This window comes from Cervus canadensis, chromosome 12 (assembly GCF_019320065.1).
Source record: "Cervus canadensis isolate Bull #8, Minnesota chromosome 12, ASM1932006v1, whole genome shotgun sequence".
NCBI classification, from domain to species: Eukaryota; Metazoa; Chordata; class Mammalia; order Artiodactyla; family Cervidae; genus Cervus; species Cervus canadensis.
Genome location: NC_057397.1, coordinates 13,256,619 through 13,273,480, shown reverse-complemented (window position 1 = coordinate 13,273,480; position 16,862 = coordinate 13,256,619). Strand labels below are relative to the sequence as shown.

The 16,862-nt window shown below is 43.6% G+C and overlaps 1 protein-coding gene across 3 annotated transcripts in view; it reads right to left on the bottom strand.

Annotated features, from left to right (window-relative positions):
- Positions 1 to 16,862, bottom strand: part of FER1L6 (fer-1 like family member 6) — a 162,199-nt gene that overhangs the window by 108,639 nt on the left and 36,698 nt on the right. For 2 of the 3 annotated variants that reach the window (XM_043484105.1, XM_043484107.1), the window contains exons 3-8: positions 15,386 to 15,468; positions 10,664 to 10,784; positions 7,184 to 7,238; positions 6,602 to 6,733; positions 2,752 to 2,814; positions 816 to 894 (exon numbers count right to left, since the gene is read on the bottom strand). In XM_043484105.1, coding sequence (XP_043340040.1) covers positions 816 to 894; positions 2,752 to 2,814; positions 6,602 to 6,733; positions 7,184 to 7,238; positions 10,664 to 10,784; positions 15,386 to 15,468 — 533 coding nt within the window. Of the gene's footprint in view, positions 1 to 815; positions 895 to 2,751; positions 2,815 to 6,601; positions 6,734 to 7,183; positions 7,239 to 10,663; positions 10,785 to 15,385; positions 15,469 to 15,912; positions 16,064 to 16,862 lie in introns of those variants that run through there. The other variant, XM_043484106.1, reaches the window with a different exon arrangement.

The window sequence follows — 16,862 nt, the reverse complement described above, 5'->3', positions numbered from 1 at the left end:
ACTTTGATTAGAAGATTTATGTTTGCTGTTGGTTATGTTACTTATTAACTCTTGACCTTGGACAATCTGCCTAGCGCCTCTGAAAAATCAGGGATAATAGTAATAATTACAGCAAATCCATGTATTACTTATCATAGTCATTATTTTGTGCTAGATCCTATGAAGTGCTTATGCATATATGCTTATGTTTATATTCATTTACATATATATTTACTTAATCCTTCAACAACTCTATGAAGGAGATGCTATCGTATCCCAATTTTTACAAATAAGGAAATTGTAGCACAGAGAAGTCAAGTTATTAACCCAAGATTGCACAGCTAAGAAAGAGCAGAGTAGAATTTGAAGCCAGGCAAATCTGGTCCCAGAGTCCACATTCTTAACTTCCACCTTTCCTTCTTGTGTCTCACAGCAGTAAATTGGACAGACTTTGGGAAAATATTTTTAAAAACTGCTCAGAAGTATCCCTGGGTTGGGAAGATCCCCTGGAGGAGGGCATGGCAACCCACTCCAGTATTCTTGCCTGGAGAATCTCCATGGACAGAGGAGCCTGGCAGGCTACAGTCTGTGGGGTCACAAAGAGTTGGACACGACTGAACGACTAAGCACACAGCATACGGACATATAAGACAGCTTTATCATTAGACTGAAAACTTCGAAGAAGAGATCTAAGAGTTATACAGTTATGCCACTTTGCATAACTGATGCTCAATATATTGAATGAATGGATAAATGGATAAAGGGAAAAATGAATTGACTTCTGGGTGTCAGAAGAAGAGAAGAGTAAGAGAGACTGGGAGGCAATACTTTCTCACCAGGTTGGTTGTACACGGTCCCCAGGTCCACTTTGAAGGAGCCGATCAGTACACTTCCTATCAGCTTGTGGTGAAAGACCTGGGAGAGATGGAGCAGTGAGTCTGGCAACATTAGGTTTCTGTTTGAGGCTAACTCTGTGAAAAGGGCTCACGACAAACCCATCAAAGAGGATTCTAGGGCTTGAACCTTGTCTGGCCTTCACTCTTATCTGGAGCACGCTGACATTTGGTTATCGAATCTCAGGGTTGGCTGTAAGGGTGGCCAAAGAATCACAGCTGTACCTCACCCTCTAGCAGGATTTTAGCTAACTGTCCTTTGAGGGACACCCATCAAATCTCACCACCTAAAAGGTGTTTGTTTTTTCTTTGTTTGTAGCCAAAATGAACTCTAGAGAATCCCAGTATTCAAATCTATCTCTGCGTTTAGAAACTCTACCCAATCTTTTTTTTTTTTTTTTGGCTTTGTCATGGGGTCTTAACTGCAGCAAGCAGGACCTTCCTTGCATTATGAGGGATCTTCTGTTGTAGCACATGGGCTCTATAGCTGTGGCACACAGGCTCAGTAATTGCAGCCCTTGGACGTAGTAGCTCCACAGCATATGGGATCTTAGTTCCCTGACCAGGGATCGAACCCATGTCCTCTGTATTGCAAGATAGATTCTTAACCACTGGGCCACCAGGGAAGTCCCAGCTCTACCCATCTTTAAATGCCTAGAGCAAATGCTGCCTCCTTTAAGCAGCCCTCCCTGATCCTTCACAACTGAACATGTTCCCTTTCTCTCCTAAAATCCCACAATGCTTTGCTCACAACTTTCCCATCCCTACTGTCTTGAGAGTCTGGGACATGTACAGTAGTCGGGACAAAGGAGGCTGTCATCCTCAGTATTTTGTCTGATAAGTCAGTAGACTGCTGGCTGTTTACAGCAGAACATTTTTCATTCTAAATGCAATTAAGATAAGGAAGTTCTACAGGAAGCTGGCAGGGCTGGGCCTGGGTCCAGAAACCACAAAACTGCTGAAGAATGAGGACTAGTTTAACCTTTAACCCAGAAAAGAGAAAACTGAGGGTGTGGATGAAGGGTGATAGTAACTCAGGTGTCTTCCACTCTTGAAAATACTGCCATCTAAAAGCAGGTATAGGATCTCTTTGCAGTTCTCAAGCTGCAGGAAGAGAGATTTCAGCTTACTATAAGGATCATTTTTATAGCAGAACTCTCCAGCAATGGAATGGGCCTCTCTAGAAGTAGTGACCTGCCCGTCACTGGATATAGTCAAGTAGTGCCCAAGAACCCCATGTCATGTGTCATGGAAGTGGTGGAGAGGGATTCCTGTACTGGCTGGAAGTTGGATTATACGGCCTCTGAGCTTCCTTCTAACCGTAAAATTCTACGAGATCCTTGATTCAAAGACAGTTTTCTACCTCCTTCTTCCAAGTTAGAGAAACAGAGATAGGCAATAACAGCTTTGATCCTCTGCTAAAAATTCACTTGCTCCATAGAGAGTCATGACCCTTATCTATGATGCTGCATAAAACCTAGCTATTAACTGTTCCTCTGAACTCTAGACAGTCCCCTCAGAGCCTGCAATAAAGCTGATCCCACAAACAGGTGGTTGTCTGACTGATGCAATGAGACAACATCCTGGCAATGTCCCAGGTCCCGAAATATCTTCTCACCACCTGTCAGCATGCCTGAAATTCACATGTGAAGAATGTTTGGCACCTGGTCACTTCTCATTCTTCAAGAGTCACATTCTTCAAGTACCCCCAAGCAAGATTCCACTATTACCTAAACCTTAATGCAGAACTTATGTATAATACAATATAATATGATATAGATTGAATGGGTGAAGAAGATAGGCAAGGAAGTCTTCAAGACTTCCCAAGGCCTAGAATCTCTTCCACCTCCATCACCATTGCCACCAATGATATACTTACTGAGATTTTGATGATCTTGTCAAAAAGATGCAACTGGGGCCCGATGAAGTCGAAAACAAAGTACTGTAAAACATAAAGTTCATTCTGCATGTAAGAACTTTCATGTAAGAACTCTGTTCTTCAATACTTCTGGTTCTGCGTTGTTCTAACCAATTGCTGCAAGGTTCCCAATGGCATAACTCTATCATCAATTAATTGACTTGCTTAATTTGTTTGATTTGTTCCCACTGAAACTTGTTTAATTTGTTTTCATTTTTTTTCAAATAGAAAAAAAAAACACTAATTATATCTTTTCACAACATATAGGTAAGCTTTCCTCTAAAATGGACATAAGAATTGGAATTATTGGATCATAGCTTATGTGCATGTAAATTTTTAGTAGCTAGCATAATTTTTTTCCAAAGGAGCTAAAGCATTTTACATTCCCATTGGCAGCATATGAAAATAGCCATTTCTCCATTCCCTTGCTAGCCCTTGAATTGTCAGTTCTCTTACATATTCATTTTTATTGCTTATATATAATGATGACTGAAAATATATCTCATTGTGGTTTTAATTTAAAGTAAACTTGATTAAAATTTCATTTTCTTGGGATTTTTCAGCTTCAAACATCCTTGTGACATTCCCAAGACTGACCAGGAAAATAATAAAAAGAAATTATGGGGAAGGAAGATTTCTAATTTGAAGAAGGTGATTGAATTTTAGAGTTGAAGAAAATATATAGTCTCCATATTCTACATATAAAGATTGAAGATGAAAAAATTTAAAAGACACGCCTGGAGTCATATAGCTAGTTATTGCTGAACCCGGGACCAAAGTTGAGTTCTCCTAACATTATCATAAAAGGAATTCAAGTGCGAGATGTTTCACCATCGGAATTTTGTCAAGTTCCCAAAGTGAGGTAGGATGCTCCTCATGTAGAAAGCTGGAGTAGTGCTTTGTTACAGACTGTGTTTTAAGGACTGAAGGTGGTGGCCGAGTCAGAACTAGGAAGTTGTTTCACGGATTGTTTGGTATTTGAGCTGCACAACGGAGGAATGGGACAAGGACATTAGAGATGAACATGACATCAGTGGGAGAGGGAGACGTGATCACTAACAGCTTGCTGTTAAAGGCAGAACAGAAAAACCAAAACATGGAAGAAAAACCAAAGATGTCATCATATCCTACAATAAGAGACCTTCAAAATGGCAGTCCTGCAATATCAATGAAAAGCTATATTAAAGTTATATTATGTCCAGTGTCTCCTGTTTAAGAGAACAGGAAACTATGCATAACATTTCAGGAAATTTTGCATATTTTAAGAGTTTTGGTGTTCAGAAAATCTTTTCTGTGCAAAACTCATTTACATGAAGTTCTTCATTCTCTGGTATATGAGATGCTGTGGGTTCCTTTGGACTAGTAAATTAGTTGTACCATTTATTGCCTTCCACTGAGTTTCACATGTTTCAGACTCAACTGCCTGACATAGGGTCCTAGACCTCTGAAGCCACACACATTTTTCTAGCTGGGAAAGATTCCCCAGCCTCTACTAACTGATTTCTTCAACATCTGATGAACTTTAGGCTTGAAAATTAGAGTCCAAATCTGTAACAAAGAATTTTAATTCAACTTTTATGTTTTCACTCGCTTTCCCGGTGACTACATTTAGCCCAATGGAATGTCACTTAGATGCAAGACTTGTTTGCATCAAGCAAATACTTATACTCATTAACAAATCTGTAGAGCTTTGCAGTTTTAAAGCACTTCCATGCATGTTATTTCATATCGCATTCACACTCAAAGATGTTATGGAAGTGGAGAGAAGAACAGTAGGAGAACACTGCCACTTTAACTCATGGTAAAAGGCGCTAAGGCAGGAGTGACAAAGAGGAAAGGAGTTAACAGCTCAAATGTTATGGAGGTGGGGAGTAGAACAGGAAGGAGACACTGCCACTTTAATTAGTAGCTAAAAGCCCTAAGGCAGGAGTGATAAAGAGGAAAGGAGTTAGTTAACAGCTCAAATGGGATTTGGGGATTTTCTGTTGATTTTATTATGCATCCTCCCCCTGACTTCCTTTTCAATTTCCACTCTCATTAAAAAATTAATTAAGAGTTGACTGCACTTTTTGACAATTCATGGTGTTGAAGTGCCTGGGAGGAACAAGCACTCTGGCACACAGTTGGAATATAAATCATTACCTCTTTGGAGGGCAATGTGGTGATATCAAATTTTAAATGCATATACTCTTCACCCCAATTATGCATTTAAATATCATTATAAGTAGTATCCAAAGGCTGAAAAAAACTTTTAATATCCATCAATGAGAGACTGACTGGTTTAGTAATAAGTCCATGCAATGGAAAACTCTACAGCAAAGAAGGGAAAATAAGGTTGAACTAGATGTCTTGATACAGACTAATCTCCAGGATACAACATTTTGTGAAAAGGCCAAGGTCCAGGACAGTGTGTGTAGAACACTACCATTTGGCTACAATATTTGTTCACATTCTTATGCACACCTGGAATATTTCTGGGAAGATACACAAATGCCTGGGGAGAAAGTCTGCCTCCAGGGAGGAGGACTTAGAGATCAAAGATCAGGGGAAACATATACTGTATACATTTTCTCATAAATCATTTTATACTTTTTGAACCTTTGACAGTTTTTAAAAACTGTGTAATCTTTTTATTTAAGAAACAAGAAATTAGTGTGTATAAACTTAGAAGATCTATGTCTCTCTTTGATGTTTTCCTTTACAATTTTTATGCTGCTTAGAAAAATACCACTGCTTTACTTTCCAAATCAGTATGACTATGTCAAAATTAGTAATTAAATTCTCAGTGTTTCCGCTCTGCAAATGAATGTTTATCTTCTTACTAGCCAACACATTTACTGAATATATACTCAGAATTTATGATGGATGAAGATGAGTTTATAAGAAATTGGTACAACCAATATGGGAAACGGTATGAAGGTTCCTCAAAAAATTAAAAACAGAACTACTATAGGATCTAGCAATTCTACTTCTGAGTGTTTATCTGAATAAAACACAAATTCGAAAGGATATGTGCCTCCCTATGTTCAGGACTATTTATAATAGCCAAGATATGGAAGAAACTTTGTCCATCAACAGATGAATGGATAAAGAAGATATGATATATATACACAATGGAATATTTCTCAACCATAAAAAAACAACAGTGAAATACTGCCATTTGCAACAGCATGAACAGACCTGGAGGGTAACGTTCTGAGTGAAATAAATCAGACAGAGAAAGACAAATACCATATGATTTCACTTACATGCAGAATCTAAAAAACAAAACAAATCAGCTAACGTAACTAAACAGAAACAGACTCATGGATACAGGTTGCTAGAGGGGAGGGGTGTTTCGGGGATGAGTGAAACGGAGTAAGAGTTGTGACCTACCAGTTACAAAGTAAATAAGTCATGGAGATGTAAATTAGAGCACAGAAAATATAGTCAAGAGTATTATAATAAGTTTGTGTGGTGGCAGATGGTAACCAGATTTACCACGGTGATCATTTCCTAATGTATTACTAAGTTGTACATCTAAGACTAATATAATATCGTAAGTCAATTACACTCCATAAATATTTTTTAAGTAATAAGAAAATGGGTCTATTGAAAACAACAATGAATTTAAAATCAAGGGGACTTCCTTGCCTCGACTGTCCATTGTCCGTTAAATTTTGTTCCTAAGGAGGCTCAGCGAGTTCGCCTTGGGCTTAGATGAGGGATGGGAAGCAGTCAGGAGGAGCAGATTTTCTATTTGGCTGAAGAATGCTGCCATGTGGTGAAGAGCATGTTGGTGGAGAGGAAGCTGGTGACCCCCGTGACTTACTTCGTTGTAAAATGGGCTGTTGGTTCCTTCCTTCACTGTGCTTTGCTTCTTCTCGTCCCCGACCTCGACGATCACAACCGGATCTATGTTCTCACCCACCAGCTGGCGGGCCTCCGTGATGGTTATGGCAATCTACAACACAAAGCAACATGCACACACTCTGGGCCTGGCTGCTCATTCACACAAGAAGAGCTGGGGGAGCGCTTCCCCGGTGACTCAGCAGTAAAGAATCCGCCTGCCGATGCAGGAGACGCAGGTTCGATCCCTGGTCTGGGGAGATTCCTGCCGAGGAGCAACTAAGCCCATGTATTGCAGCTACTGAGCCTGTGCTCCAGAGCCTGGGAGCCACAACTACTGAAGCCCTTGCACCGCACAGCCCAGGCTCCGCAACCAGAGAAGTCACTACAGTGAAAGGCTCATGCGCCTCACCTAGAGAGTAGCCCCCGCTCACCACAACTAGAGAGAAGCCTGTACAGCAGCGAAGACCTAGCACAGCCAGCAATAAACAAATAAATAAAACTTTTTTTTTTTTTAAAGACGGAAGAGCTGGCGGAGGCTGGGTAGGAAGGACTCATCACTTACTTGGTAATTTTGGGATCTGACCTCCCCATCGTGGATCTTAGTCAACAGTTTTGATCTATTGAAAGAAAGTTAAACACATTTGTTTCATTAAGGAAAAATCTACCTGTGGAATCTAGAAAAATGAACCTATTTCCAGGGCAGGAAGAGAGATGCAGATGTAGAAAACAGACGAATTGACTGAGCAACTTCACTTTCTTTAGAGTTACCTGGTGGCTCAGATGGTAAAGAGTTTGCCTGCAACGCAGGAGACCTGAGTTCGATCCCTGGGCTGGGAAGATCCCCTGGAGAAGGAAATGGCAACCCACTCCAGTATTCTTGCCTGGAAAATTCCATGGATGGAGGAGCCTGGTGGGCTACAGTCCATAGGGTCGCACAGAGTCAGACATGACTGAGCGACTTCATTTGCACCTTCACAGGGATGGGGTAGGGAGGGTGGGTCAGGCTGAGAGGGCAGCGCTGACAGATGTGTGCTAACTACCCTTTGCACAAGAGCTAGTGGGAAGCTGCTAAACATCACAGGGTGCTCGGCTCCGGGCTCTGTGATGGCCTAGAGGGTGGGGGAGGGAGGTCCAAGAGGGAGGGAACATAGGTATACACATAGCTGATTCACCTCATTGTCCAGCAGAAACTAACACAAAATTGTAAAACTATTATACTGCATAAAAAATTATCAATGTTTCTTCAAAAAATGTAATTATTATTCCCTTAAAAAAAAAAAAAAAAAGAACCTACCTTAAATCTATAAGCCACGATAATACTTTCCCAGGTCCTTCTAAGTGCTTTTATTTATATCAGATATTCTCTCTCCCTCTCTGGAGGAGATAAGTGTAAATGGACACGTGACTTAACCTCTCTATGACTCAGTTTTCCCATCTTAAACAATGGACTTAATAATAATCCATATACATGGAGTGATTGCTACAATTAAAAGATGTAACATACATATTTAACCTAGCATCTGGCAAGATTTAACGTCAACTCTTATTGTGAGTATGATTATCAGTATCATTTATTTCTTATTTTACAGAATGAGAACCTGAGATGCCCTAGCAAATCAGTGGCAGACCTGGGTCTAAATAAGGATCTTCTTTATCTGCTCTCTGGTCCTATCCAGATGACCAGAGATGACCAAAGATGACCACTTTGCCATTTCTTGTCTATACAGCAATTCTGGGTTTCATAATTGCTTTTAGGGGAAAAAACATTGGTAAAAAAAATAAAAATGAAAAAGAAAGAAAATTGCGAGCAACAACCAAACATCTTAGTGAGATTTCACTTTCAGGGGACTTCATTTGTCTGGACTGTTGTGAGTAACTGAAAACAGATGTGCAACACCTGGGCATGTAGAGATTGGATAATAATAGATATGAAGAATCCTTGTTGTCACAGAAGCAGCAATGGGTGGGGGAAAAACAGAGCTTGAGTTCCTGTGGAATTTTATTCTCTTTCCTCCTAGCAACGCTGCATCTGATTTCATTCTATTTCTGCTGATTGTAACTGACTCTAATAGAGAATAAACTAGTAAGAATCTCAAGGTTTTGGAGTCAGACTGATCTCTATTAGAATATTTGTTTTCCCCAGTTTTGAGACATTAACCTTAATTTCTTCATCTAAAAATAGAAATAATTTCTACTGCATGGGGTTGCTCTATGGATTAAAAGAAATATTGCATGTAGGAAAAGATAGATATCAAAGGGTATCTGTTCTTTAATAAAATGGCAAACCTGTACCAAGCATTTACTATGTGAAAACTCTGTGCTAGTCTCAGGGAGAAAACAAGCATGAAGAAGCCATCATTTTGGTCCTTGCAGAGCTAGCAATCTATCCAAGAGAGACAGGACCAGAATACATAGAAAGAACTATTAAGTACAAAATGTGTCATAGGGAAAAAACGTGACAGAAGTTCAGAGAACAGAAATATCCATGAGAGCCAAACTAAGCAATAAAGATGTCACTACAGAGGTCAAGTTTGAATCGAGCACTGGTGGATGGGTAGAATTTTAATTGATGGAAAATTCACTGACCAAGGAGAAAGGAAAAGGCTAGTACTTCTTCTCTTTCACCTGTCTTTCTCCACCAATTCAGTACTATTATCCTAGTAAAACAAATGTCAAAGGATCCATTAAAGGATATTAAAAATAATTGAAATCCTGATTCTGGGGTTTCAGGGGGGGTGCCATGGTGCAGTATAAGGCGGGAAGGAGATATTACAGTGAGTATGAGCATACAAATTTCATGCCTTCTTTTAAGGGTCAATCTCTGACCTATCACCTTTTCTGATTTCCATCTCTCTCTGCCCCCCTACTCCACCCTTACACACATATACTGTGCATCCTGTCACAGCCCAGTAATAGCAACTCAGGATTTTCCTGCCCCAGGGAAGCACTAATTTGCTCTACTGATAGTAATAACTGAGTGGAAAAGGAAAGGGTGGCATGAGGAATTATCATAAATAAGAAATGGACACAAACAAATCAAAGCACTAGCCCCAATTATTGGCTTCCTCATACCCAGACTGTTCACTCTGGAAATTGTAGTCTGCTCTTGCTGTGACATGGGCTGGACTTGTGACTTGCATTGGCCAATAGAATGCAGCGGAAATTACTTTTGCCCATTTCAAGCCTAGGTTCAAGAGATCTTGTGTATACTTCCACTCTTTCTTTCAGAACTCTGGCATTAGTCCCACTGGAAAAAGTTTGGGGGGAATTCCCTGGCGGTCCAGTGGTTAGGACTCCTCACTTTCCCTGTAGCGGCTTGTGGGTTCAGGCCCTGGTCACGGAATTAATATCCCACAAGCTGTGTGGCCAAAAAAAAGGTAAAAAAAGCCTAGCTTGCTAGAGGATGTAATACTATAGTGAGAAAAGCCCCATAACCCCAGATAAAGTAATCCTAAGCCAGCCCACAATGGACCAACCCTCAAACTAAAATCAACAGAGCTGCCAAATGATGAAAGAAACATGAGTGACGTCCTTGTGACAATATGGAACCAGTAAAAACTAACCAACTAACCCGTAGACTCATGAGCAATAATGAATTCTAATATTAAGCCTTGGGGTTATTTGTTACACACCGCTAGCTAACTGATAGAGCAGATTGCGTGCAGAAGGTCAGTTTGTTCTGAGTTTTTGTTGGGTAGTAAAAGAAACACTTTCTCATTTGGGACAAACACAAAGCTAAGACATCTAGCATCTCGGTGACTTAAAGAACAGGTGAGGGACAGCTCCTGATTGTCTCCTGTTGCTGTTATCACTCCTGAACAATGAGGGACATGAAGATTTAAAACTAGGAGCTGGTAGAGCCGGGGCCCTGGCCAGCACTGCCATAGAGAAAGTGGAGGGGACACAGCACTCTGTCTTCCTGCCTCAGACCTTCAGCTCCTTGGAGACAGGGACTGGTGTTATTCACCCGGAGCATGCAGGGTACCTGGCACAAGAGAGGTGCTCAGTAGGAGTAGGCTGATTGCCTGTGTCAACACTGTACCTTCTCTTTGGAGGAGATGAGGGGACAGGAGTGATGGAAGTATTGTCAGAAATCAAATCTCCTCCCAGGCCTTCCTGGTGAGAAGGTCCCTCCTGTGGTGCTTCTGCTTCAGCTTGACCGTCTAGAGACGCAAACAAAGGGAAAAGCCTGTTAAATGTGACACACCGTGGCGATATGAGCCTCGACCCTGCGTCCAGCGCTATGCCAGTCACCACAGACACACAAGGAGACCAGAAGACAGTCCTTGACCTCTTGGATCTTAACATTTTATTGGCAGAAAGGCCAGACATGTTATACATCTTCTGTTTCCAAAAAAAGGGTAGATTTGTATGTCTGGTGTTGTGGAGTTATGGCTTATGAATTTAAAGATGCGCTTTCAAGTCACAACCTTGCCACATTTAGACTTTAGACAACTAATTTATTCCCTCTGCGTCTCATTAGCAAAATGTCATGTGCATAAGAATCACCTACGAAGCTGTTAAAATGCAGATTTTGATTCAGTAGGTCCAGGGTAGGGCCCAAGACTCTGCGTGTCTAAAAGCAAGGTCCCTGGTGAGGCCATTCCTGCTGTCTGTGGGCTAGTTTGGAGTAGCAAGGTGTCAAAGCTTGAATAATGTTCCCCAAAGAGATCAGACCCCGGACCCTTTCCATAAATGTAATTTTATACTAAACCTCAATATATAACACAAGTCTCTTGGCACCAAGCTGTTCTATGCACCATGGGGTGGAATGCAGGGCAGGGTCCTTCTCCCAGCCTCACCATCACCCTCTTCAGCCACCCCTGAAGCCATTTCTTAGAACCCCGGGCTCTATGGGAAACTGGTAAGCTTCTAAACCCCTTCCAGCTTTGATATATTTTGATTCTCTGAGTTGAATTAGCAAACCAACAAAACAGAACCGAGTCAGAAGACAGAATAACGCAGCCCCTGGAGCCACAGGAGCTCATGGACCCAGACCGCATAGGTGTCCAGAATCATAGAAAGGCTGACTGAGCCCGCGCTGCCTGCTCTGACTCCTCTGTCCCTCGGAAAACAAAAGGCAAGCCCAGCCTGCAGAAACCCCAGAGGAATGCCCGCACCCAACTGCACAACTTGAAGTGTGAAGATAAACTTTAGCCTTGCTCCCCGTCTTGACCACAAGGGCCTCAGGAATGAGGAGCAACTGTGACAGAGTCAGGTTTCCAATGAACATTCTTAGGAACCTTATACATGCCAGAATCTGGGCTATGTTAGATGTGCAAGATGGAGGAATTAGCAAGACATGGGCCCCTCCCTGTGGGGGTTTATATGCAGGAGGGTGAGACCGACCTGGAGGTGGGAAGGCAGTCAGCTGAAGCTTCATCCATAGCCAACATACATTCACTCACTCATTCATTCACTCATTCACCCATTCATTCACTCCCTCATTCATTCATTCACTCATCCATTCATTCACTCCCTCATTCATTCACTCACTCACTCACTCATCCATTCATTCACTCCTTCATTCATTCATTCACTCACTCATTCACTCATTCACTGAAATACTGTGTCCTCTCCAATCAAGTAACCAAGCAGCATCCACTGTAACCTTCTTTAAAAAAAAAAAAATTATGTTTCTCTTTTGAAAACCCCTCTTTTGAAAAACTGCACTTAGAATATGTCTGAAGTCTGCACAGGACTCTAATTCCCTACCTACCTGACTGCCATCTCCTCCTGGCCCACCTGCCCCTCTAGCCCAGCCCTCATTGCTTTCTAGTTACTTACTCCCTTCCCTTCTAACAAGTCGCCTCCTGCTTGGAGTTTTTCTTCTCAGGCTGCCTGCCTGAGTTGCTCTCCCTGCCCTGATGGGCTCCCACTCATCCTCAATGTTGTAACTTAAATATTTCCCCCCAGGGAGCCCCTCTCAAACCACGCTAAAAGAAATCCCCCAGTGGGCTCCACTTAAGCACATGGTCCGTTTTCTTTTTAGCACTTTTCTCCACTTGTAACGCAGTTTCCTCATCAGGGCCCCCATGGATAACAGATGGCCCAACCAGGACAGAATGTTCTGAAGACTTTCTAAAAAGGTGTGGGTGTAGAAAAACTACAAAGGATTGTAGAGATATCTGGAGCCCAAGGCGACCAAGCTGATACCACTTGGAGACCTTCCAGATGAGGAGAGAGAATAGTTACTAGAACCTGAGAAGAGAGGAGGTCAGGTCCCACGGGCTTCCCTAGAAGGAGGGATGACCATCCTCCAGTTGGGGGACACATCCTGACCTCCCTCTCCTCCCTCCCCCAGACCTCACGCTGGGGCGTCCCACTGGGGAAGCGAGCTGGGTCATGTATCCAATGGGGTCAGCCTCCTAGAGCTGAGAACAGATGAACAAGGGTGGAGAATAGATCTGGGACAAGTGCAAGAGCTCCCTCTAAACTATCCAGTGTCACCACTATATAGCCAGAATCTGGTGCAGCACCCGACACTTAGGAGACATGCCATTGATATTTGTTGAATGAATGATGATCGTGGAAGGTACCCAACAACTACTCATTGGGTAACTAATTAATGGGTACGTGCTCATGTTACAAGCTCAGTTGTGTCCCAGCTCTTTGAGACCCCATGGATTGCAGCCTGCAAGGCTCCTCTGTCCATGGGATTTCCCAGGCAAGAATACTGGAGAGGGTAGCCATTTCCTCCTCCAGGGGATCTTCTGACTCGGGGATCGGACCCACATCTCTTTTGTCTCCTGCATTGGCAGACATGTTCTTTACCACTGAGCCACCGGGGAAGCCCTAATGATGGATGGGTCAAGGTACCTGGAATTTTACAAAATTAAGGCATAGCCATTAGGTCTCAAAATACACAGATGTAAGAGCCACAGACTTTGAGAATCTCTAAACATTTCACCAGAGAAGTCCTAACCTCCCCAGTCATGCCAAGAAGGAAAGGCCAACTTGTACTCAGGTCCATAGACTTTGTTTTGTCAGTCTGCAGGGTCAGGCCCTGGCCAGCAGGATGGACACTATTTACTTTCCAGGAGAGGTCTGATTCCTCTTTGCCCTGTTTGCTTTGTGGGCTGAAGACTCTAATTAGAATGAGCCATGGGAGCTGGGTCCTCTGAAATGCCTCTGGTCTGAAATGCCCTAAATCTCTACCAGCTTATTCTTTCCCTGCTGCACAAGCAGTAAGGGCTCCTCACTGGAGGCTGACCCATGGGGTAGGAAAGCTTGGGCTCTGGTATAAGACTACCCCAGCCTCAGAAGCCAGTTTCTCCATCTATTGGTTGTGTGACCTTGAGCAAGCACTTACCCTCTCTGAACCTCTTATAATATGGGGGCAAAATATGCAGGATCCTACTCAGGGTTGTAATTTCAAGGACATCAGGAAGGACCCTAGAGTCTTTTCTACCCACTCCCTGATACCTTCTATTCCACCCAATAGGCAAATACTTCTCTTAAGCTTTAAACCTTGTCTCCACTTAAAATGTGATGCCTCTCCTGTCCCATCCAAGGATGATTTAATCATTATTATCATTAGCACTTCAGTATGATAAGTTCCCATATTTTTTTTTTTTTTTGTAAGATTGGGTTTTACATGAGAGTGAAGAGTGGAGTTGGGGTGGGGGAGAGGAGAGATAAGGCTACAGGGCACCTGCAGGAGACAGCAGTGAAGGGTAAATAGTGGATCCCTCCAAGGAGACAAGGAGAGCGAAAATAAAGCAGACCCACTGCACCATTTTGGTTTAGAAACAGTCCAGAAAGCTGGCTTTCAACTGGCTGTTGTCAGGGCCACCCAGCAGAAGTCTCCAGGCATCACCCCAGACCTGTCCACTGGAAGCAGTTGATCCTCTTTGATTCAATACATTTGACTGTCTCCCTGATTCAGGGCCTGGCCTCCACCGCCAAGGGTCACCTTGTAACTTGGGGTTTTCTGCTTTTGGAGAAAGAAGTAGCCCATTCTAAGTGTAGAATATCGGAGAGTCTGGATTTGCATCCCAATGCCGTTGCTTCCTGGCTCTGTGCCCCCCACCCTCAAGGCCGGCTTCATGGGTCTGTGCAGCCTGCTGAGCCCTGTAATTAGCCCTGTAATAACTCCTTGGCTTAGTGCTCTGCAATCACCATCCAGCTATTCTTAATAAGTTCTTGACAATGGCTTTGCATTTTGGTTTTTCCACTTAGCCCTGCAATCCGGCAGCTGGTCTTTTCCACACTTCACGTCCTCTCACTGCATCTCGGTGACCTCATTTGTGAAACTGGGATAACCGCACTTTCTGGCAGGATGATGGAGGGGTTAAATGAGCCCATGGATGGAAAGCCTTCCGCAGAGCAGCTGCTGCCCTCCCGCTGATTTTCATCATCTCACTTGCTTCTCCCCATGATCCCCATGGTCAGCTGAGCCCATACTCCAAACACTTACCAAAGGGAGAAGCTGGGACTTGGAGGTGCTGAGTGATTTATCCTGGGGCACAGAGCAAATCAGAACAGAGCCGGGAGCCTGAATTCTTCTGTCACTGCCTCCCTGGGGGCCCTTTCATGGCCCAGCAGGTGTCCACCCACCCGTTTGGCTCAGCGACCAGATGACCCAGCACCGATGGGGATCGCCGTGGGTGCACACTTGGGGTTGGCAGGGTTCGAAGACCCAGACACAGTTCCCACCTCACTCCCCCGGAGAGTGAACCCCCTTCTCAGCCAAGTAGGGGTCAACTCTGGAGACCTGCAGGCCCCAGGGTAGTGGTCTCTCCCCAACCCCCAAAAGCCTCACCTTGGGCACCTTTGTTGGCTAGGATTAACCCCTTCTCTGCTTTATTCTTCTTTTTCTTCAGTTTTAGCCCAAACATTCCTTTTCTGGGGGGAAAAAAAAGGAAGAAAAACTAAAAAATACAGCAATAGCAACTTTGGCTCATTCAGACATGTTAAGAGAAAATAAACACACACACACACTCTCTGAGTTTTTCTGGAAGCTGACCATCCTCCTCATCCACCCTGGAAGGGCATCAAAATACAAGTGTCCAGGGAATTCCCAGTGGTTCAGTGGTTAAGACTCAGCACTGTCACTACTGGGGCCCAGGTTCAATCCCCAGTTGGGGAACTAAGATCCAACAAGCTGTGCAGCACAACCAAAAAAAAAATAAAACCCACAAGTGTCAGGATGACCCAACACACTCTCCAGATAGGTCTACTTTTGCAGAAACCATGAAAATCCCACCTGAACAGAAATCAGGAGATCCACCTAGAACCACAGTTAAAAGATAGCACTCGCTGTTTTCACTTCCATTTCTCTTTACTTACCTATGCCAGGCACTCAAAACAAATGATATCATTAAATCATCACAGCAACCCTTTCCTTCCTATCTTACAGATGAACAACCAAGGCTCAGAGAAAGTAAGTAATGTTTCCATGGTCACACAGCCCCTAAATGCTAGCCCTGGAGCCACGTCTGCCTGATTTCAGAGCCCAGACTGTAACCACTGAGAAGCCTGAGGCTGCTGATTCCCCTGAGCAGACTAAAACACCCTCTCCACAGCCAAGCTCTCTGACCATTTCCACGGGCAAGCAGCCCTGGGATTTACTGAGGTCACGCCACAAGTGCGCAGCTCAGCTGACACATGGTGTATGCCCAGAATGTCAGCCACTATCATTATTATTATTACTAGCCAAGAGCAGGAATCCATTTGGGGGCCTCCTTCTCAACTCAGGGCTTCCCTGGTGGCTCAGCCAGTAAAGAATCTACCTGCAATGAGGGAGACTTGGGTTCAATCCCTGGGTCAGGAAGATTCCCCTGGAGAATTGAATGGCTGCCCGCTCAAGTATTCCTGCCTAAGAATTCCGTGGATAGAGGAGTCTGATGGGCTAGAGTCCATGGGGTCATAAAGAGTCAGACATGACTCAGTGACTAACACTTTCACTTTCTCAACCCAGGAAAGGGCCCAGTCTGCTATCTCCAGCTGATGCCAGGAGCATCCTGATCCTCTGCGGGCCTCCTGAAAGAATGCCTCTCTGGAGCTACGTGGAAGGGTGGCAAGTCAGAAAAAGTCCTGGGCTTGTGTCGGGCGGGCTGATGGGGTGGCCCATAGAGGAGGGAAGAAGAGGAACAAGGACAGAAGGGAGGAGAGAGCAGCAAAGCTCAGACCGTTTCAGGGAGCATCCTGCAGTCCTGGGGCAACACAAGGACAATGGAGGAACCAAGGAAGCTTTCCCTTTCGCTGGCATATTTAGGGCTCATGAGGGGGAGAACTGC